General features: G+C 45.7%; 1 protein-coding gene across 2 annotated transcripts in view; it reads right to left on the bottom strand.

The window, feature by feature from the left end:
- LOC143297729 (centrosomal protein of 290 kDa-like) overlaps positions 1 to 22496 on the bottom strand; it is a 123787-nt gene extending 101291 nt beyond the window's left edge. The window contains exons 1-11 of one of the 2 annotated variants that reach the window (XM_076610165.1): positions 22432 to 22496; positions 19229 to 19378; positions 15033 to 15174; positions 13193 to 13248; positions 11886 to 12047; positions 9770 to 9823; positions 9033 to 9185; positions 7040 to 7153; positions 3431 to 3499; positions 1722 to 1934; positions 104 to 221 (exon numbers count right to left, since the gene is read on the bottom strand). In XM_076610165.1, the coding sequence (XP_076466280.1) occupies positions 104 to 221; positions 1722 to 1934; positions 3431 to 3499; positions 7040 to 7153; positions 9033 to 9185; positions 9770 to 9823; positions 11886 to 12047; positions 13193 to 13248; positions 15033 to 15174; positions 19229 to 19321 (1174 nt within the window). In that variant the 5' untranslated portion in view covers positions 19322 to 19378; positions 22432 to 22496. Of the gene's footprint in view, positions 1 to 103; positions 222 to 1721; positions 1935 to 3430; positions 3500 to 7039; positions 7154 to 9032; positions 9186 to 9769; positions 9824 to 11885; positions 12048 to 13192; positions 13249 to 15032; positions 15175 to 19228; positions 19379 to 22392 lie in introns of both variants that reach the window. The other variant, XM_076610166.1, reaches the window with a different exon arrangement.
- Between the last annotated feature and the right edge of the window lie 149 nt (positions 22497 to 22645).

Raw genomic sequence — 22645 nt, 5'->3', positions numbered from 1 at the left:
TCAATCATAATGAAACCAGCATTCAGTCATTCATCAATATCAATCATAACAAACCCAGCATTCAGTCCTTATCAATATCAATGAGAAGTCTCATGTCTCTGACCTCTGCTGAGCTCTGCCCTCAGATCCTCCACCAGGGCGGCGCTGGCCTCCATCTCGTTGACGTACTGGTTGGTCTGCGCCGTCAGCTCCTCGATCTGCTGGTCCTTCTCCTTCAGCACCTGATGGGACCAGCATTGTCGCCACGGTGACAAACATTCATATTGTATTGCATTATATTGTTTTTTCACTTTTGTCACAATGGACCTCTCTGCGTGAAATTTGGGCTGCTCCCCACAGGGAAGAGTGTGTGGCCACATTGCAGCCCCACCTTTCTTTTGGTTTATCTGTCTGCAGGTGTATTTGTTTTCCTATCAAAGTGGATATTTTTCTACAAAATTTTGCCAAGAACAACCCTTTTGTGGCCATCGATTTTTTTTTTAACGAGTGCTGAGCGCATGCTGTATACAGTACTTTGGTTTATCATCTCATCCAAATGAGCAGCATCCAGACCACCACTCAAAGTCTAATGTAGAGAAAGAAAATACTGGCGAACGTAGGATTCAAACCAGTGTGCTCGGATTCTTTTGTTTTCTGAGTGGAGGCCTTACCACTAGGTCACCAAGAAACACCCTACCGCCCTCCGCCCCCTCAAACACCCACACATATGCACATAGGCACCCAGAAAGATCTTACCCACACCCACAACACAAACACACCCAGAAAAAAACACACACAGAGACACCCAGAAAAATACACAAAAACCCAGAAACCCCCTTCACACACTCACAAAACACACACAACACACACACACACAAAGAACCTCTCCTCCCCCACACAAAACCTAAACACCTCTCACACACACAAACACCCAGTACTTCACACACACAAACACAAACACACTCACACACACACTCACACACACACCTAGACACACTCACACATACACACCCAGAACCTCTCCAAGACAGACAGACAGACAGACACACACACACACACACACAGAACCTCCCCAACACACACACACACACAGAACCTCTCCAACACACACACACACACACACACAGAACCTCTCCAACACACATACACAAACACAAAGAACCTCTCACACACTCACACACTTACACACAAACACCCAGAACCTCTCCCTCTACACATACAAACACCAAGACACACACACAAAAACACATTCACACATACACACACACACAAACTCCAAGACACACACAAACACCACACACACACATCCACACACACACAAACACCCAGAGACACATGCACACACACACACACACATAAACACACAGAACATCCCCCACACATGCACACAAACACCCAGAGACACACACACACACACACACACACACACACACAGAACATCCCCCACACATGCACACAAACACCCAGAGACACATGCACACACACACACACACACACACACCCAGAACATCCCCCACACACACGCACTGACTGAAACCATTTATTGTCAGATTAACTGTTTGTTGTACTGACAAACCACACACGCACACAAACACCCAGAGACACGTGCACACACACACACACACAAACACCCAGACACACACAAACATCCAGAACCTTTCTAAGCCCCCCTAACACCCTCCCCACCCACCCAAATGCCCAGTGACACACACACACACACACACACATGAACAGCCATGCACCTGAGTGAGAGCGCTGATGGAGGCCTTGTCGCTGTCCATGTTGGCGGCGATCAGCTGTTCGCGGAGCCGGAAGAGCTGCTCCTGGAGCTCCCCAATCTGCTGGTCCTTCTGGCCCACCACCTCCTTCCACTCCTCAATCTTGTTGCCCACCGCCACCATGATGGCGTCATCTGCCTCGGACTTGGACTGCACCTGCTCTGTCAGGTCTTGTACCTGTGCCATCAATAAACATGCTCCGTCAGGTCTTGTACCTGTGCCATCAATAAACATGCTCCGTCAGGTCTTGTACCTGTGCCATCAATAAACATGCTCCATCAGGTCTTGTACCTGAGCCACCAATAAACATGCTCCATCAGGTCTTGTACCTGTGCCCTCGATAAACATGCTCCATCAGGTCTTGTACCTGTGCCATCAATAAACATGCTCCGTCAGGTCTTGCAGCTATGCCATCAATAAACATGCTCCGTCAGGTCTTGTACCTGTGCCATCAATAAACATGCTCCATCAGGTCTTGTACCTGTGCCATCAATAAACATGCTCCGTCAGGTCTTGTACCTGTGCCATCAATAGACATGCTGAAAGAAAGCAAGAAAAAAATGAAGAGAAAAAAAGAAAGAAGCACATGGTTTTTTTTGTTTTGTTTTTTGTAAGAGTCTTGCACCACCACTAGCACCACTTTGGGTGGAAGTGTCTGATTTTTTTAATTTCTGAAAAGTTTGCAGCCAAGGTCCAAGGGGCTGTTCACTGAATTGCATGTCTGAATGCCAAAAGAAAGCAAAACAGCTGTTCACTGAAGAGCATGTCTTAATATCAAAAGAAAGTAAAACGACAGAAAAAGAGAACAATCACCAAAATTGGAAAATCTGTAAAATACCACAAAAAAAACCCCCAACAACAAACAAACAACAACAAAAAAAACGTCACACCCTTGCCAAGACATAGTTAGTTTCCTGTTCTTCCAGGACATGCCTCTGACACAAAATTCATTATAAAAAAAAAATAAAAAATAAAAAATTCCAGATAACACACACCACAAAAACGACACCAAAGTATGATTATTTTTAGGGTAGACCACAAACCACATCGCATTCTGAATGATTCCATATATACTTCCATATCAGCAACATCTGTGTATTCATTTCTTTAATCTCTTTGTGAGGAAGCTCCGTTATAAAGAAACCAGTTTACCTCCTGCAGTCATCATCAATCCTCTCTCCAGAATATACACCATGGTAAAAAGAAATCAAGATAAATGCTAGCCTTCAGGATGTCGTTATCCTCTCTCCACAACATACACCATGGTAAAAAGAAATCAAGATAAATGCTAGCCTTCAGGATGTCGTTCTCCTCTCTCCACAACATACACCATGGTAAAAAGAAATCAAGATAAATGCTAGCCTTCAGGATGTCGTTATCCTCTCTCCACAACATAAACCATGGTAAAAAGAAATCAAGATAAATGACAACAAGGTGTGACCTGAGCCTTCAGGATGTCGTTCTCCTCTCTCAACATATACCATGGTAAAAAGAAATCAAGATAAATGACAACAAGGTGTGACCTGAGCCTTCAGGATGTCGTTCTCCTCTCTCAACATAAACCATGGTAAAAAGAAATCAAGATAATGCTAGCCTTCAGGATGTTGTTATCCTCTCTCCACAACATAAACCATGGTAAAAAGAAATCAAGATAAATGACAACAAGGTGTGACCTGAGCCTTCAGGATGTCGTTCTCCTCTCTCAGCCTGTCTGTGACGGCATCACTCTGCTGCAGGACAGCCTGCCCACAGAAAATACTGCACCATGTCACACAGTACACACCATGTCACACAGTACACACAGTACAACACTGCACCATGTCACACGCTTACAACACATACACCCACCATACACACATTCCACACACACAAACACACCACACACACACAATCACAACACCCCAAACCCCACATACACAAAACACACATAACACAAACAAGCACACCACATACACACAATCACAACACCCCCCAAATCCCACACATACAATTACAACACACATCACAAACACACCACACACACAATCATGACACCTAACCCCCCACCCCACACACACATACAATTACAACACACACATCACAAAAACACCACACACACAGTTACAACACCTGCCCCCCCAAACCCCCCATACACCATCATCATCATCATCATCATGGCCTGGCTTCGCTGACGAAGATCTAGGAAGGGCGTTGTCCACGTCTGATGCAGGCACGCTCATGGCTGACAAGGCCAATGCGGGAAAAGCAGAGTCGGCCGCAGCGGTTGCAAGGGAAAGTCTGGTCTGGGTTCGCAGCTGCAGCGTCGTGGTTCTTCCTCCTTCTGCGTTTGTCCTCAAGGCTGGCCCTGCGGTTGTTTTCGAAGAAGGAGACAGCTTGGTGGATGGTGCGTCGCCAGGTCTCTCGATCAGCGGCTACTGCGGACCACTGGCGATGGTCAATGTGACAGGCACCGAGAGCTTTCTTCAAGGAGTCTTTGTATCTCTTCTTGGGTGCTCCTCTGTCACGGAGGCCAGTGGACAGTTCGCCATACAGCGCGATCTTGGGCAGGCGGTGGTCCTCCATCCTGGACACGTGCCCTGCCCAACGTAGCTGGGTCTTTAGCAGCACTGCCTCGATGCTGATAGTCTTTGCCTGCTCCAGGACCTCGACATTTGTGATGTAGTCACTCCAGTGGATGCTGAGGATGGTGCGAAGGCAGCGCTGGTGAAAGCGATCAAGCAGTCGTATGTGGTGCCGGTAGGTGACCCAGGTTTCGGAGCCATACAACAGGGTGGGCAGTACAACCGCTCTGTACACGCTGATCTTTGTGTCTTTCTTCAGGTGTTTGTTGTTCCACACTCTCTTGTACAGCCTGCCGAATGCGCTGTTTGCCTTTGCAAGTCTGTTGTCGATCTCCTTGTCGATCTTGGCGTCAGACGAGATGGTGCAGCCTAGGTAGCTGAACTGGTGGACCGACTTCAGCTCTGTCTCACCGATGTTGATGTGAGGAGCGTGGAATTCTTCCCGTGGGGCAGGCTGGTGGAGAACTTCCGTCTTTTTCAGACTGACTTCTAGGCCGAAGAGCTGCGCAGCCTCTGCGAAGCAGAACGTTATACGCTGCAGGGCCGCTTCTGTATGGGCGACGAGGGCAGCATCGTCGGCAAACAGAAGCTCTCTGATGAGTTGCTCCAGTGTCTTGGTGTGGGCCTGTAGCCGCCTCAGGTTGAATAGGCTGCCATCAGTGCGGTATCTGATGAAGATACCGTCGTCGTCGCCAAGATCTTCAGTGGCCTGTTGGAGCATCATGCTGAAGAAGATCGTGAAGAGGGTCGGCGCGAGGACACAACCTTGTTTCACTCCATTTCCAATTGGGAAGGGCTCCAAAAGGTCGTTGCTGTGTCTGACCTGTCCACGCTGTTCCTCATGTAGTTGGATGACCATGCTGAGGAATTTTGGGGGGCATCCTAGACGTTTCATGATCTCCCACAGACCTTTTCTGCTCACGGTGTCGAAAGCTTTCGTGAGATCGACGAATGTCGCATACAGTCCTTTGTTCTGTTCCCGACATTTTTCTTGTAGCTGTCTGAGAACGAAGACCATGTCAGTGGTGCCTCTGTTGGCTCTAAAGCCACACTGACTCTCTGGGAGATGTTCTTCGGCGATAGTAGGCACCAGCCGATTTAGGAGGACTCTGGCGAGGATCTTGCCTGCGATGGAGAGCAGAGTTATCCCCCTGTAGTTGGAGCAGTCCGACTTTTCTCCCTTGTTTTTATACAGGGTGATGATGACTGCGTCACGGAGGTCCTGTGGTAGTTTGCCTTGCTCCCAGCAGCAGACAAAGAGGTTGTGGAGTTTGGAGTGTAGTGCTGGGCCTCCATTCTTCCACGCCTCCGGCGGAATTCCGTCAACCCCTGCTGCCTTGCCACATTTCAGCTGTTCAATGGCCTTGACAGTCTCTTCTAGGGTTGGTAGCTCGTCCAGTTGTAATTTCACTGGCTGTTGTGGGATGCGGAGAATTGCCGAGTCTTGAACCGTGCGGTTGGCGCTGAAGAGGGCCTGGAAGTGTTCCGACCACCTGTTCAGGATCGACATCTTGTCTGTGAAGAGCGCCTGGCCGTCTGCGCTGCGCAAAGGACTCTGGACCTGGTATGAGGGACCGTACACCACCTTCAAGGCTTCGTATAAGCCCCGGTAGTCACCAGTGTCTGCACAAAGCTGAGCCCTCTCTGCCAGGTTGGTCCACCACCCATTTTGAATCTCACGAAGCTTGCGCTGGAGGTTGCTGCATATGAGCCGGAAGGTTGCTTTCTTCACCGGACAAGACGGTTGTGCAAGGTGAGCCTGGTGGGCTGATCTCTTCTTCGCCAGCAATTCTTGGATCTCCTGGTTGTTTTCGTCAAACCAGTCCTTGTTCTTTTTCGACGAGAACCCTAGGACTTCTTCAGAGGACTGCAGGATGGCTGATTTCAGCTGTGCCCATAGTGCTTCTGGAGAGGGGTCTGTGGGGCAACTGGGGTCTTCAAGTTTGTCCTGAAGCTTCGCCTGGAATTCAGCTTTCACTTCAGCTGACTGAAAGTTGCCGACCTGGAATTTCTTCCTAGGAGCTCCTCCTTTCTTTGGTTTGGGCTTGAAGTGGAGCCTGAGCTTGCTGCGGACGAGGCGGTGGTCGGTATGACACTCCGCGCTGGGCATCACTCGGGTGTGTAGGACGTCTCGTACGTCTCTCTGGCGCATCAGGATGTAATCAATGAGGTGCCAATGTTTGGACCGAGGATGCATCCACGTTGTCTTCAGGCTGTCCTTCTGCTGGAAAATGGTGTTGGTGATGGTAAACTGCTGCTCTGCACAGAACTCGAGAAGAAGGCGCCCATTGTCGTTGCAATTACCAACGCCATGCTTGCCAAGGACTCCTTTCCAGGCTTCTGAATCTTGGCCAACTCTTCACACACACAGTTACAACACCTGCCCCCCCAAACCCCCCATACACACACATAACACAAATACATAACACAAACAAACACACCACACACACAATCACAACACCTCAAACCCCACACATACAATTACAACATACACATCACACACACAAAAACACACACACAAAAACATTCATACACAGACAGACAGACAGACACACACACACACACACAAACACACACACAGACATACATACACAGACACACACAAACACACATACATACAGAGACACAGACACACATACACAGACACAAAGACAAACACAGACACACAGACAGACAAACACACACACACACACACACACATACACACAGAGAACAGCCCACCTTCAGTTTCATGTAGTCCTCAGTGGTTCGGTCCATCTGCTGTACAGCATCCTCCAGGTTTTGTTGCAGGTCTCCACAGCGCTTATGCAGCACGTCGTTAGTGTCCGTCAGGTTCTGCCACACAACACAAGGGAGAAGGTGGAGTGGGGGGTTGGGGGGGGGGGGGGGGGAAGAGGGGGGAGGGATTAATTTTTTAAAAAGAGAAATCACCAACATGCCAGTACAGAAACGTGTATCAAACAGAAATGATCCCACCCAGGCCAGACACAAGACTGACCTGAACATTTGATCAGCAGCTAACACTTGTGCAGCCGCTGAAAATGGTACACATACTGATCTGACATCCTGCTCAACATGTAGTGCATATCACAAAAACGGGCAGTCTACACACCTGTCATACTCATACTCTTTAATACCAATGAACATTCTTCACATCCACCTTGTGGCTGTCATATATACTTAGCTGAAAATATATGTTTCAAATGGGTCTTCTTCCTTGAATGACTGACATGTTTGAAATGAAAATTTAACACTCTTAATATCATGACAACAAGGCTGATCTCAAGTCTCTGGAAGCACAGTACAATAATTCAACAGACACTCAGAATATGGCAACAGTCATCCATATGCAGTTTCCCTACCTTCATCTATCAACTGTCAACTATCAACAATCTTTTACCTTGAATAGGGTTTACCTTCTCCACCACGGTACAACTAACCTCCTTCACCTACCACTGTCTGCTGGGCACAGTGTGTCAGTGTTTACCATGATATGACTAACCTTCACCTACCACTGTCTGCTGGGCACAGTGTGTCAGTGTTTACCATGATATGACTAACCTTCACCTACCACTGTCTGCTGGGCACAGTGTGTCAGTGTTTACCATGATATGACTAATCTTCACCTACCACTGTCTGCTGGGCACAGTGTGTCAGTGTTTACCATGATATGACTAACCACCTTCACCTACCACTGTGTGCTGGGTACAGTGTGTCAGTGTTTACCATGATATGACTAACCACCTTCACCTACCACTGTGTGCTGGGCACAGTGTGTCAGTGTTTACCATGATATGACTAACCACCTACCACTGTCTGCTGGGCACAGTGTGTCAGTGTTTACCATGATATGACTAACCACCTATCACTGTCTACTGGGCATAGTGTGTCAGTGTTTACCATGATATGACTAACCTTCACCTACAACTGTCTGCTGGGCACAGTGTGTCAGTGTTTACCATGATATGACTAACCTTCACCTATCACTGTGTGCTGGGCACAGTGTGTCAGTGTTCACCATGATATGACTAACCACCTACCACTGTGTGCTGGGCACAGTGTGTCAGTGTTTCCCATGATATGACTAACCACCTATCACTGTGTGCTGGGCACAGTGTGTCAGTGTTTACCATGATATGACTAACCTTCACCTACCACTGTGTGCTGTGCACAGTGTGTCAGTGTTTACCATGATATGACTAACCACCTTCACCTACCACTGTCTGCTGGGCACAGTGTGTCAGTGTTTACCATGATATGACTAACCATCTTCACCTACCACTGTCTGCTGGGCACAGTGTGTCAGTGTTTACCATGATATGACTAACCACCTACCACTGTGTGCTGGGCACAGTGTGTCAGTGTTTACCATGATATGACTAACCTCGTTCACCTACCACTGTGTGCTGGGCACAGTGTGTCAGTGTTTACCATATGACTAACCACCTATCACTGTCTGCTGGGCACAGTGTGTCAGTGTTTACCATGATATGACTAACCACCTACCACTGTGTGCTAGGCATAGTGTGTCAGTGTTTACCATGATATGACTAACCTTCACTTACCACTGTCTGCTGGGCACAGTGTGTCAGTGTTTACCATGATATGACTAACCACCTACCACTGTCTGCTGGGCACAGAGTGTCAGTGTGTACCATGATATGACTAATAACCACCTACCACTGTCTGCTGGGCACAGTGTGTCAGTGTTTACCTGCAGTTCCTCCATGGCTTCAGCCAGGTCATGGTTCTTCTTGGCCAGCTTTTCCCGGAACCCCATGTCATCGCCCTGGTGAGAGGTGATCTTCTCGCGCTGTGCCTGCACCTGCATCTTGTAATCACTGAGGTCCTGACGCAGCTGGTCACTCTGCAGTCATGCACCACTCTCGGGTCAGCATCACCGTCATCATCACTGTCTTCGTGGTCAGCATCATCGTCATCATCACTGTCTTTGTGGTCACCATCACCGTCATCATCACTGTCTTCATGGTCATCATTACCATCATCGTCACCGTCATCGTCACTGTCTTCATGGTCATCACGACTCTCACCGTCATCATCACTGTCTTCATGGTCATCACCCTCATTGTCACTGTCATCATCACTGTCTTCATGGTCATCATCACCGTCATCATCACTGTCTTCAAGGTTATTATCATCCTCATCGTCACCGTCATCATCACTGTCTTCAAGGTTATTATCATCCTCATCGTCACCGTCATCATCACTGTCTTCATGGTCATCACTGTCATCGTCACAATAATCATCACTGTCTTCATGGTCATCATCACCGTCATCGTCACAAATATCATAACTGTCTTCATGGTCATCATCATCATCATCATCACCATCATCATATAGATATAGATAAAGATAGAGATAGATAGATATGCACATGCTTACACACACACACACACACACACACACACACACACACACACACAAACTTACATCATCTCTCAAATCCTTCAGCTCTTTCTCCAGTTCGCTGATTCGTTCACTGTACTGCAAAAAGAACATCCATTACTGCCTCCATTGACACACCATCCAATAACTACAACTTTAATTTGTCCATCCATTACTGCCTCCATTGACACACCATCCAATGGCCACAACTTTAATTTGTCCATCCATTACTGCCTCCACTAACACACCATCCAATAACCACAACTTTAATTTGTCCATCCATTACTGCCTCCACTCACACACCCTCCATTAACCACAACTTTACTTTATCCATCACTGCCTCCACTAACACATCATCCAATAACCACAACTTTACTTTGTCCATCCATTACTGCCTCCACTAACACATCATCCAATAACCACAACTTTACTTTGTCCATCCATTACTGCCTCCACTAACACACCATCCAATAACAACAACTTTACTTGTCCATCCATTACTGCCTCCACTAACACATCATCCAATAACCACAACTTTACTTCGTCCATTACTGCCTCCACAAACACACCCTCCAATAACCACAGCTTTACTTTATCCATTCTTCCACTAACACACCATCCAATAACCACAAGTTTACTCTGTCCATTACTACCTCCACTAACACACCCTCCAATAACCACAGCTTTACTTTGTCCATCCCTCCACAAACACACCCTCCAATAACCACAAGTTTACTTTATCCATTACTGCCTCCACTAACACATCATCCAATAACCACAACTTTACTTCGTCCATTACTGCCTCCACAAACACACCCTCCAATAACCACAGCTTTACTTTATCCATTCTTCCACTAACACACCATCCAATAACCACAACTTTACTTTGTCCATTACTACCTCCACTAACACACCATCCAATACCCACAAGTTTACTTTGTCCATCCCTCCACTAACACACCCTCCAATAACCACAGCTTTACTTTGTCCATCCCTCCACTAACACACCCTCCAATAACCACAACTTTACTTCATCCATTACTTCCTCCACTAACACACCCTCCAATAACCACAGCTTTACTTTGTCCATCCCTCCACAAACACACCCTCCAATAACCACAGCTTTACTTTGTCCATCCCTCCACTAACACACCCTCCAATAACCACAAGTTTACTTTGTCCATTACTACCTCCAACAACACACAATCCAATAATACTTTATCCATCCATTACTTCCTCCACAACACATCATCCAATGACCGCAAATTTATTTTATCAGATGTTTTTGAAAACAAATATGGTATATTAGAATACATTCATTAACCATTCTCATGACTGACTTTCATCTGACATTTTCTATGAATTTTAAAGCAGAATGATCTTCTTAACTTTGGTGAAGGGATGTCAGTCTTTTGATGTCACTGAAACACTTTATAAAGACCGAATCAAACAGTATTTGTATGACATTACAATATCAATATTGTTTAAACTCACCCACATCTGCAGATAGGGTTCTAGAAGAACATGTATATACAGCACATTAATTCATTTGAATTTCATTTTCAGTAATTCTGTATTTGATGACTTATTTCACTTTCTTTTTCAAGTTAAAAAAATGTGTTCAGTGCATTTGGATAAGGTCACAATGTACAACATTCACACACACTTTCTGTTTTAAGTTAAAAACAACGTGTTCAGTGCATTAAGATATTTGTATTTGTATTTCTTTTTATCACATCAGATTTCTCTGTGTGAAATTCGGGCTGCTCTCCCCAGGGAGAGCGCGCCGCAACACTACAGCGCCACCCTTTTTTTTTGTATTTTTTCCTGCGTGTAGTTTTATTTGTTTTTCCTATCGAAGAGGATTTTTCTACAGAATTTTGCCAGGAACAACCCTTTTGTTGCCGTGGGTTCTTTTACATGCGCTAAATGCATGCTGCACATGGGACCTCGGTTTATCGTCTCATCCAAATGACTAGCGTCCAGACCACCACTCAATGTCTAGTGGAGGGGGAGAAAATATCGGCGGCTGAACTGTGATTCAAACCAGCGCACTCAGATTCTCTCGCTTCCGATGCGGACGCGTTACCTCTAGGCCATCACTCCACTGGTGACAATGTACAGAATTCTCACAAAGTTCACTGGCACAGCCAACACTCACTTTTTCTGCAGCTCTCTTCTCAGCGTTCAGATCTCGGTTGACGTCCTTGACTTCCTGTTTCAGCTGTTCATTGGCGTCCTCCAGCTCTCTGACCATGTCACGCAGGTAACGAGAGTCTCTGGCCGTGCCGCCTCCTCCACCTCCACTGTCCGGCCCAAACCTCTGCACACACAGCATGCCTTTCACAGGGACAGGTCTGACAGGCACAACCCCCTACCCCCTACACACACACACACACACAAAGCTCTTTCACAGGGACAGGTCTGACAGGCACAACCCCCTACCCCCTACACACACACACACACACACACACACACAGCTCTTTCACAGGGACAGGTCTGACAGGCACAACCCCCTACCCCCTACACACACACACACACACAGCTCTTTCACAAGGACAGGTCTGACAGGCACAACCCCCTCCCCCCTACACACACACACACACACACAAAGCTCTTTCACAAGGACAGGTCTGACAGACCCAACCCCCTCCCCCCTACACAAACACATGCACACACACACACACACACACACACACACACACACACACACAGCTCTTTCACAAGGACAGGTCTGACAGACCCAACCCCCTCCCCCCTACACAAACACATGCACACACACACACACACACACACACACACACACAGCTCTTTCACAAGGACAGGTCTGACAGACCCAACCCCCTCCCCTCTACACACACACACACACACACACAGCTCTTTCACAAGGACAGGTCTGACAGACCCAACCCCCTCCCCCCTACACAAACACATGCACACACACACACACACACACACACAGCTCTTTCACAAGGACAGGTCTGACAGACCCAACCCCCTCCCCTCTACACAAACACACGCGCACACACACACACACACACACACACACAGAGCTCTTACACAAGGACAGGTCTGACAGGCACTATCCTCCTCACACACACACACACACATACTTTTTCTTTTTTTTTTCAGATGGCTTGATGTAAAAAAGCAGTCATTGCTTATTCAATTACCATCTTGAAATAAAAGTTTGGACTTGACTTCACACACACACACACACACACACACACACACACAGAGCACAGCTCTCACGAGGATAGGTCTGATAGACACAATCTTACACACACACACACACACACACACACACACAGAGCTCTTTCACAAGGGCTCATCTGTATTATCATCATCAGTTCTATCATTACTACATGTATCATTATTACTATTATTAGGACACAGTGCTGACAACTCAGCATGGTGGCCTGATGAAGGTGAGACATCAGCAGTGTGGATCAGTGACAAACTGCTCACCTTCAGTTCACTCAGCTCCTTCTGAAGTTTTTCTTGTTCATTTTTCAGCTCTTGCTCTGCAACAAAAGTGTCATCTTCAATTGACCTTCTCTACCTGCATCAGCAAATAACAGCAAACCATTCACATCCACCTCAACTTATCAGTGCCAAATAATAGCAAACCATTCACATCCACCTCAACTTATCAGTGCTAAATGATAGCAAACCATTCACATCCACCTCAACTTATTAGTGCTAAATAATAGCAAACCATTCACATCCACCTCAACTTATCAGTGCTAAACAACAGCAAACCATTCACAGCCACCTCAACATTCACATCCACCTCAATTTATCAGTGCTAAACAACAGCAAACCATTCACATCCACCTCACTTTAACTTATCAGTGCTAAACAACAGCAAACCATTCACATCCACCTCAACTTAGCAGTGCTAAACAATGGCAAACCATTCACATCCACCTCAACTTAGCAGTGCTAAACTCTGACATCACTGATGACATAAGGCACACACCATTTCAATGTCAGAACCCGGGTGGACATGAGACACACACCAGTTCAAATGACACAAACCAGGACATCAATGATGACACACGACACACGCACCAGTTCAATGACACAAACCAGGACATCACTGATGACACAAGAATCACACCAGTTCAATGACACAAACCAGAACATCACTGACGACACATGACACACACCAGTTCAATGACACAAACCAGGACATCACTGATGACACACGGCACACACCAGTTCAATGATACAAACCAGGAAATCACTGATGACATAAAACTCAAACCATTTCAATGACACAAACCAGGACATGAGATACACACCAGTTCAAATGACACAAACCATTTCATATCATGACACAGGATATGAAACAAGCCTGGACACTATTCACAGTCACAGGTCACAACAAAGGACAAGGCATAGCAATGGACACACAATGTGAGGCAGGTCAGGACAGGGGACAGTGACCCCTGGGGGTGAGGACTGGACACACAATGTGAGGCAGGTCAGGACAGTGACCCCTGGGGTGAGGACTGAACACACAATGTGAGGCAGGTCAGGACAGTGACCCCTGGGGTGAGGACTGAACACACAATGTGAGGCAGGTCAGGACAGTGACCCCTGTGGGTCAGGACTGGACACACAATGTGAGGCAGGTCAGGTCAGGACAGTGACCCCTCTGGGTGAGGACTGGACACACAATGTGAGGCAGGTCAGGACAGGTCACAGTCACAGGTCACAACAAAGGACAAGGCATAGCAATGGACACACAATGTGAGGCAGGTCAGGACAGGGGACAGTGACCCCTGGGGGTGAGGACTGGACACACAATGTGAGACAGGTCAGGACAGTGACCCCTGGGGTGAGGACTGAACACACAATGTGAGGCAGGTCAGGACAGTGACCCCTGGGGTGAGGACTGAACACACAATGTGAGGCAGGTCAGGACAGTGACCCCTGTGGGTCAGGACTGGACACACAATGTGAGGCAGGTCAGGTCAGGACAGTGACCCCTCTGGGTGAGGACTGGACACACAATGTGAGACAGGTCAGGACAGGTCACAGTCACAGGTCACAACAAAGGACAAGGCATAGCAATGGACACACAATGTGAGGCAGGTCAGGACAGGGGACAGTGACCCCTGGGGGTGAGGACTGGACACACAATGTGAGGCAGGTCAGGACAGTGATCCCTCTGGGTGAGGACTGGACACACAATGTGAGACAGGTCAGGACAGTGACCCCTCTGGGTGTGAGGACTGGACACACAATGTGAGGCAGGTCAGGTCAGGTCAGTGACCCATGGGGGGTGAGACCTTCACACCTTTCTTCTTGGCCTTCTTGGCTTCGCTCTCTGCCTCTGCCATGGACTCCTCCACCATGTTGTGGCGGTTGATCATCACCGACTGCACCACTTTGAACACCTGCTTCAGCCTGTTGACGTCCGACTCCCCCTCCACGTCCGCCTGCCAACATGACAACACCACTGACACACAACTGGAAACATGCACACCCATCATCATTATAATCATGAAATTACCACTGACACACAAATCTGGCTATGACCATTGAATTTTAGTCATGGTGGAGAGCGCCTTGACCAAGTCATATCCCCACTCTCTCGGCCAAGAAGGCTTTAGGACAGTGGACACTGGGATGATCCTCACGGGCCAACTAGCTCCTAAGGCTGCAGCTCAAAGAGCCAGTGCAATATTGCCTGGTAGTTTGAGTCATAACCCTTCACAAAAGATTCAACTGTAAATGAATTCCCACTGCAGTAGAGAAACCAATGATCATATAGCTCTCACTCTGCTATTGGCCAAACTGTAAGCTTTAATCATTTAAAAAAAAAAAAAAAAAAAAAAAAAAAAAAAAAAAAAAAAAAAGGACGGCATTCCAAGCACAGACTAGCACAAATCACTATTTTTTGACAACGTTATAACATTTTATCACTTGACTGCACCACTTGGATCAGTCTGTTCATGTCTGATTCTATGTCCACTGCCAACAGGACCACAGTAATATCAAATACAGGCACTGTTTTCAACAGACACATTGGGTATCACTGATCATGCCGACTTGTGGAGACACCCAGTCAACTGCTTCAACCTGCCTGGATACAACTCTTGCACTCCTGCCTTACAATACAGCAAGAAAACCACTGTTCACAGACTTTAATTGCACTGGTTCATTATTGCGCCTAGGCCTCAAAGTTAAGGTCCAGGGTAGATCATACACACTAACTTCTGAGTATGACCAATAAATCCTCCAACAAGGTTAACTGAACTATAAGTATTTAGTGCACTTGTACAACACCACTGGTTGTGTTAAGTAAGAGAAGTGTATCTGCGGATATGGAAAACCCAGTGTCAGAGTTAACATGTCTGAACACTGACCAGCACTATGACCACACAGCACCCCTCACTGATGTCAGAGTTAACAGGCCTGAACAGCACTATGACCACACAGCACCCCTCACTGATGTCAGAGTTAACAGGCCTGAACAGCACTATGACCACACAGCACCCCTCACTGATCTCAGAGTTAACAGGCCTGAACAGCACTATGACCACACAGCACCCCTCACTGATCTCAGAGTTAACAGGCCTGAACAGAACTATGACCACACAGCACCCCTCACTGATCTCAGAGTTAACAGGCCTGAACAGCACTATGACCACACAGCACCCCTCACTGATGTCACAGTTAACAGGCCTGAACAGCAGTATGACCAAACAGCAGTGTCTGACTGATGTCACAGTTAACAGGCCTGAACAGCACTATGACCAAACAGCAGTGTCTGACTGATGTCACAGTTAACAGGCCTGAACAGCAGTATGACCAAACAGCAGTGTCTGACTGATGTCACAGTTAACAGGCCTGAACAGCACTATGACCATACAGCAGTGTCTCACTGATGTCAGAGTTAACAGGCCTGAACAGCACTATGACCACACAGCACCCCTCACTGATGTCAAGAGTTAAAAGTCCTGAACAGCACTATGACCACACAGCACCCCTCACTGATGTCACAGTTAACAGGCCTGAACAGCACTATGACCACACAGCACCCCTCACTGATGTCACAGTTAACAGGCCTGAACAGCACTATGACCACACAGCACCCCTCACTGATGTCACAGTTAACAGGCCTGAACAGCACTATGACCACACAGCACCCCTCACTGATGTCAAGAGTTAAAAGTCCTGAACAGCACTATGACCAAACAGCACCCCTCACTGATGTCACAGTTAACAGGCCTGAACAGCACTATGACCACACAGCACCCCTCACTGATGTCACAGTTAACAGGCCTGAACAGCAGTATGACCATACAGCAGTGTCTCACTGATGTCAGAGTTAACAGCCCTGAACAGCACTATGACCACACAGCACCCCTCACTGATGTCAAGAGTTAAAAGTCCTGAACAGCACTATGACCACACAGCACCCCTCACTGATGTCACAGTTAACAGGCCTGAACAGCACTATGACCACACAGCACCCCTCACTGATGTCACAGTTAACAGGCCTGAACAGCACTATGACCACACAGCACCCCTCACTGATGTCACAGTTAACAGGCCTGAACAGCACTATGACCACACAGCACCCCTCACTGATGTCACAGTTAACAGGCCTGAACAGAACTATGACCACACAGCACCCCTCACTGATGTCAAGAGTTAACAGTCCTGAACACCACTATGACCACACAGCAGTGTCTGACTGATGTCACAGTTAACAGGCCTGAACAGCACTATGACCACACAGCACCCCTCACTGATGTCACAGTTAACAGGCCTGAACAGCACTATGACCACACAGCACCCCTCACTGATGTCACAGTTAACAGGCCTGAACAGAACTATGACCACACAGCACCCCTCACTGATGTCACAGTTAACAGGCCTGAACAGCACTATGACCACACAGCACCCCTCACTGATGTCACAGTTAACAGGCCTGAACAGCACTATGACCACACAGCACCCCTCACTGATGTCACAGTTAACAGGCCTGAACAGAACTATGACCACACAGCACCCCTCACTGATGTCAAGAGTTAACAGTCCTGAACAGCACTATGACCACACAACAGTGTCTGACTGATCTCAGAGTTCACAGGCCTGAACAGCACTATGACCACACAGCAGTGTCTCACTGATCTCAGAGTTAACAGTCCTGAACAGCACTATGACCACACAGCACCCCTCACTGATGTCACAGTTAACAGGCCTGAACAGCACTATGACCACACAGCACCCCTCACTGATGTCAAGAGTTAATAGGCCTGAACAGCAGTATGACCAAACAGCAGTGTCTCACTGATGTCAGAGCTAACAGGCCTGAACAGCAGTATGACCACAGCAGTGTCTTGTTGATGTCAGAGTTAACAGGCCTGAAAACTGAACAACTTTGACCTCACAAACGTGGTCTCACTGAGGGCAAAAACGTGAGTAGTGTCAATAGTTACTTCAAGGGCTGAAGCCCTGACCCCTCGCTAAAGAACTTGAGCCACATTTCTGACAAGTCAGTATAGGACCTGGCCTGGACCTCAAATGTTGGTCTCTGAACCCTAAATGTTGAAGCAACTTTTTTTTTTCATACGCCCCCCTACACACTGAATGGATGTCTGGGAGAGAGGGGAGCAGTAAATCTGTTGGGTTTTTTTTTTTTTAAGACCACAGAACAACCAACAGCAAAAAGAGATTAAAACAAGTTTCCTGGCTAAACTAAAACCAAGACAAAATAAATCATTTTTATTAACAAATTGTACAAAGAGAAAAAAAAAAAATGCAGACAGCACTTTTTTCTACACAAGCCATCTCTTCCAAACGTTATCCTATCTTCATGCTAAGATTTTTTTCTTTTTTTTCAGAAATACATTTTTTTTGTTTCTGTATCTAGCTACTGTTTTTTAACAACTACAAACACCTAATCCACAATGCTGTTCAAACAAACATGAAAATATCATAGCAATGACATTATCATAGCTTGATAAGAGGGCCTTAATAAGAGGACTGTAATTTGTATAAATACACCATGAGTAAAAAGTGTTGTCTTTTTACTGAAACATACATTCCAGATTCTACAACATACCATCCTCCCAACACCCTTTACCTCCTTCAGCATTCATAGAAAGCAATACTTCAACACTAATTATTTCCTTTAACATGTCACAGAAAGCAATACTACAACACCCATTACCTCCTTCAACATGTCATAGAAAGCAATACTACAACACTTATTATTTCCTTTAACATGTCACAGAAAGCAATACTACAACACCCATTACCTCCATCAGTATGTCACAGAAAGCAATACTACAATACCCATTACCTCCTTCAGCATGTCACAGAAAGCAATACTACAACACCCGTTACCTCCTTCAGTATGTCACAGAAAACAATACTACAACACCCATTACCTCCTTCAGTATGTCATAGAAAGCAATACTACAACACCCATTACCTCCTTCAGCATGTCATAGAAAGCAATACTACAACACCCATTACCTCTTTCAGCATGTCATAGAAAGCATCGGCATCCTCCTCGCTCAGACCGGCAGGCTTGGCCGCCATCACTGAGCCCCACTCCACTGGCGCCATCCTGTTGCTCTCCTCCGATGCTCCTTCCCCTCTTCCGGTAAAGTGTCAGGGTCTGTTCTGCTGGCAAACACCACACAACCCCATAACAGGCCAAGAATTAAGAAGGACAAAGTAGTGCCCCTAAAAATCCTAACTGACGAGGGATAAGAAGGAAAAGTTCAATTAATTATTTACAGGTTCTTTATTGCAATGAGGATGATGTCCTGGTCAAGTTCACTGTTAATGCAAATTTGGGGAACATTTTCACACCTTTCCAGATGGAGGTGGCATTGAAAGGGTGCCACACAGCAGCATTTCATCTGTTGCTGACCTGCGTGTTACCGTCAGCTCCTGTGGTCAACATTTCTTCTCTCATAATTTTGAGATGAAAGAGACTGCAACATGAAATTATCTAAAATAAAGTGGGGTTTTTTTGTTTGTTTTGTTTTGTTTTTTTTTTTCTTCTTCTAAAATTCGCTTTTACAGAATCAATAAAGCATGTTACAGCATCCAAACAAGGATGTTTTGTTTATGTTGTGCAATGCAAAACATATGTAATTTGAAGTCCACGTAACCCACAACATTTTTTTAATGAGTATTTGCAAATATATTGTCCTTCGTGAAATTTTTTTTACTGTTATCAGGTTTTCTTACAGGTAAAAAAATGTTTTAATAAACAATCATAATTGTGAAGACATGCAACCACAGTTGCCGCATAAATGTCAAGAACCAAAAATTACGTGGGTTACAATGTCCACCGTTAGCAGACATCTTTCTAATAATTCTTTCACTTCTTCTGGTAATTTTTTTAGCTTCAATCATGTATATTACAGTGTCTGTTTGCTATGCAGCATAGGTTATTCTGACATCTTAATTCATAATGGTGAAGAAATGGATGGTGTCCCCTGTGTAACTGTAACCCACATCATTTCAACCACACTGGTTCACAAAGAAAGCTTTTTCTGAGCAGCTGGAAAGAGCCACTTGTTTTCAGTATTACAATCACACAGTGGGATGTTTAACCAGTTGAGTGCCAGAAAAGATTATGAAAAAAAAAGAAAAAAAAAAGTGCCCTCCCCTTGCCAGGGAAGTTTTGAGGATTCGGGGGTCATATTTTTTTTTTTTTTTTTAAATTCTATTACAAAAACTGTGGGAGATACAGAAAGAAAACAAATGTTTTGAGAAGTTTGATTGTAGATAACTGTTCAGGCATTTAAAGTGAAGATAATAATCTTTGTGCAACAAAATCCACCTCCACAGAATGGCATCCATAAAGAAAACAAACAAAATACAGCTGGAAATTGCATGCATATTGTCAGATTATACCTGTAGAAGAAATTAAACCGGCTACAAGTTTATAAAAACACATCACACCTAGTGTAGACATGTAAATAATAACTGTCCCAACAATGACAAACATGGGTTTTATGGTAGTCAGTTGTGTTCAACTATGACCATAAGAACAGCAGAGGAGGTAACTGCTGTCCCATGGGTACAGGCAACATAAAAGGTCACTCACATTCTCATAAACTGAGCAGGCAAGCTTTTTGACAGCTAAGAGCTTTCCCAAGTTACAGGGTGAAGTTCTCCTCTTCTCCCCCTATTCCTACGCTCACTGCATGAATCCTGTCAGTCACAGACACCTGCTATCACCTTTCCACACGCGTTCCATATGGTCCAGTTAGCAAATCATTATCGAAAAGAAATGGGTTTTCTACCTGATGTATGCTCATTATATAGCATTTTTACAATCCAGACAGATCAAACTAACCGTTCAGAGGCTGTTTATGTGCACTGACCCAAACTCCAGTCAAGGAACAATCAGAACATTTGCAGGACATCAGTGGACGTCTTATTTGCACAATGGCAACACTTTTTTGCAGGACATCAGCTGCTCAACTAGGTTAATCAATACCAGAAAATATATTTGAAAAATTTTCTTGCACTTTCATTTTTGCATTGTACGTCCTGCAAATGTTTCCAGTATTGTAGAACTGCATAAATGCAACACATACAATTCACTTAAGTAATTATATATTATAAGCAACAATTCAACTTTACAGTTCAGTACTTTAAGATTAGAATTCCAAAAACTGACCAGGGACTTTAATATAAGAAGAATTTGTGGTTGTACTTGACAGCAAACATAACTGGAGTAATACTAAATTTTGCTATTTAATAGTCATAGTGCCTAATTTAGTAACCTGTGCTCACATTTGAGTTTCACGTCAAGCACGACTTACTGACATTGTGTCCGGTAGTAAACTGAACAATTCCAATATACCGTTATACAGTGAAGTCTAAATACATTCCATTAAGTTTCCTTCTGCCGATCACGCTGCACTGCAACACGCTGATGTTGACAGTTTCAGTTTCACTTTCTCAAGGAGGCGTCACTGCGTTCGGACAAATCCATACACGCTACACCACACCTGTTGAGCAGATGCCTGACCAGCAGCATAACCCAACGCGCTTAGTCAGGCCTTGAGTGCATGCTTACATATTTGTGTACCTATGAAAGTGGATTTCATTTTACGTAATTTCGCCAGAGGACAACACTCTCGTTGCCATGGGTTCTTTTTCAGTGCGCAAGTGCGTGCTGCACACGGGACCTCGGTTTATCGTCTCATCCGAAAGACTAGACGCTCAGTTTGATTTTCCAGTCAAACTTAGGAGAAAGGGCGAGAGCGGGATTCGAACCCACACCCTCACGGACTCTCTGTATTGGCAGCTGAGCGTCTTAACCATTCTGCCACCTTCCTCCTGATGTTGACAGAACCTATCTTGTTCTCGTCACACCACTGTGCTTGTTGTCATTCACGTAGCTGCTACATACTTCAAATTCATTCTTGTATGTGATAACAAATAAGCATGCACGTACCCATTCATACAAATACTAACGGTGACAGAGAAGCGAAACCCAAAACATTGATTTTGATTTTCCAAACAGAACGCGAGAACTGCTCTGGACAAGTCCAATCTTGCGACACAATTTACGTTTCATGATTTTGTCTGCTTCCTCTAAGTCCTTTAACTGCATACATCTCTTTACTTGTTACTTTATGCTTTCTTTAATCATTGCTAAATATTACCCTGATAACAATATCAATGTCCTCAAAGCAATACCCGACCAGAAATGTTTGTTGACAGTAGTCGTTAGGTTGGGTTTGGAACATCCGCCATTTTCATGTCAAGGGAGACTATTCTGTTAATTTAAGCCACCTGGCGAGCTTATCACTGCGGTTTCCAGTTTCCAGTTTCAGAGGAAGGTGACTGAATGGCTAAGATGCTCATCAGCCAAGACAGAGTCCGTGAGGGTTTGGGTTCGAATCCCGCTCTCGCCCT

Source organism: Babylonia areolata, chromosome 23 (genome assembly GCF_041734735.1).
Source record: "Babylonia areolata isolate BAREFJ2019XMU chromosome 23, ASM4173473v1, whole genome shotgun sequence".
NCBI classification, from domain to species: Eukaryota; Metazoa; Mollusca; class Gastropoda; order Neogastropoda; family Buccinidae; genus Babylonia; species Babylonia areolata.
The sequence above is the reverse complement of the archived record's forward strand: the minus strand, read 5'-3'. Positions and strand labels throughout refer to the sequence as shown.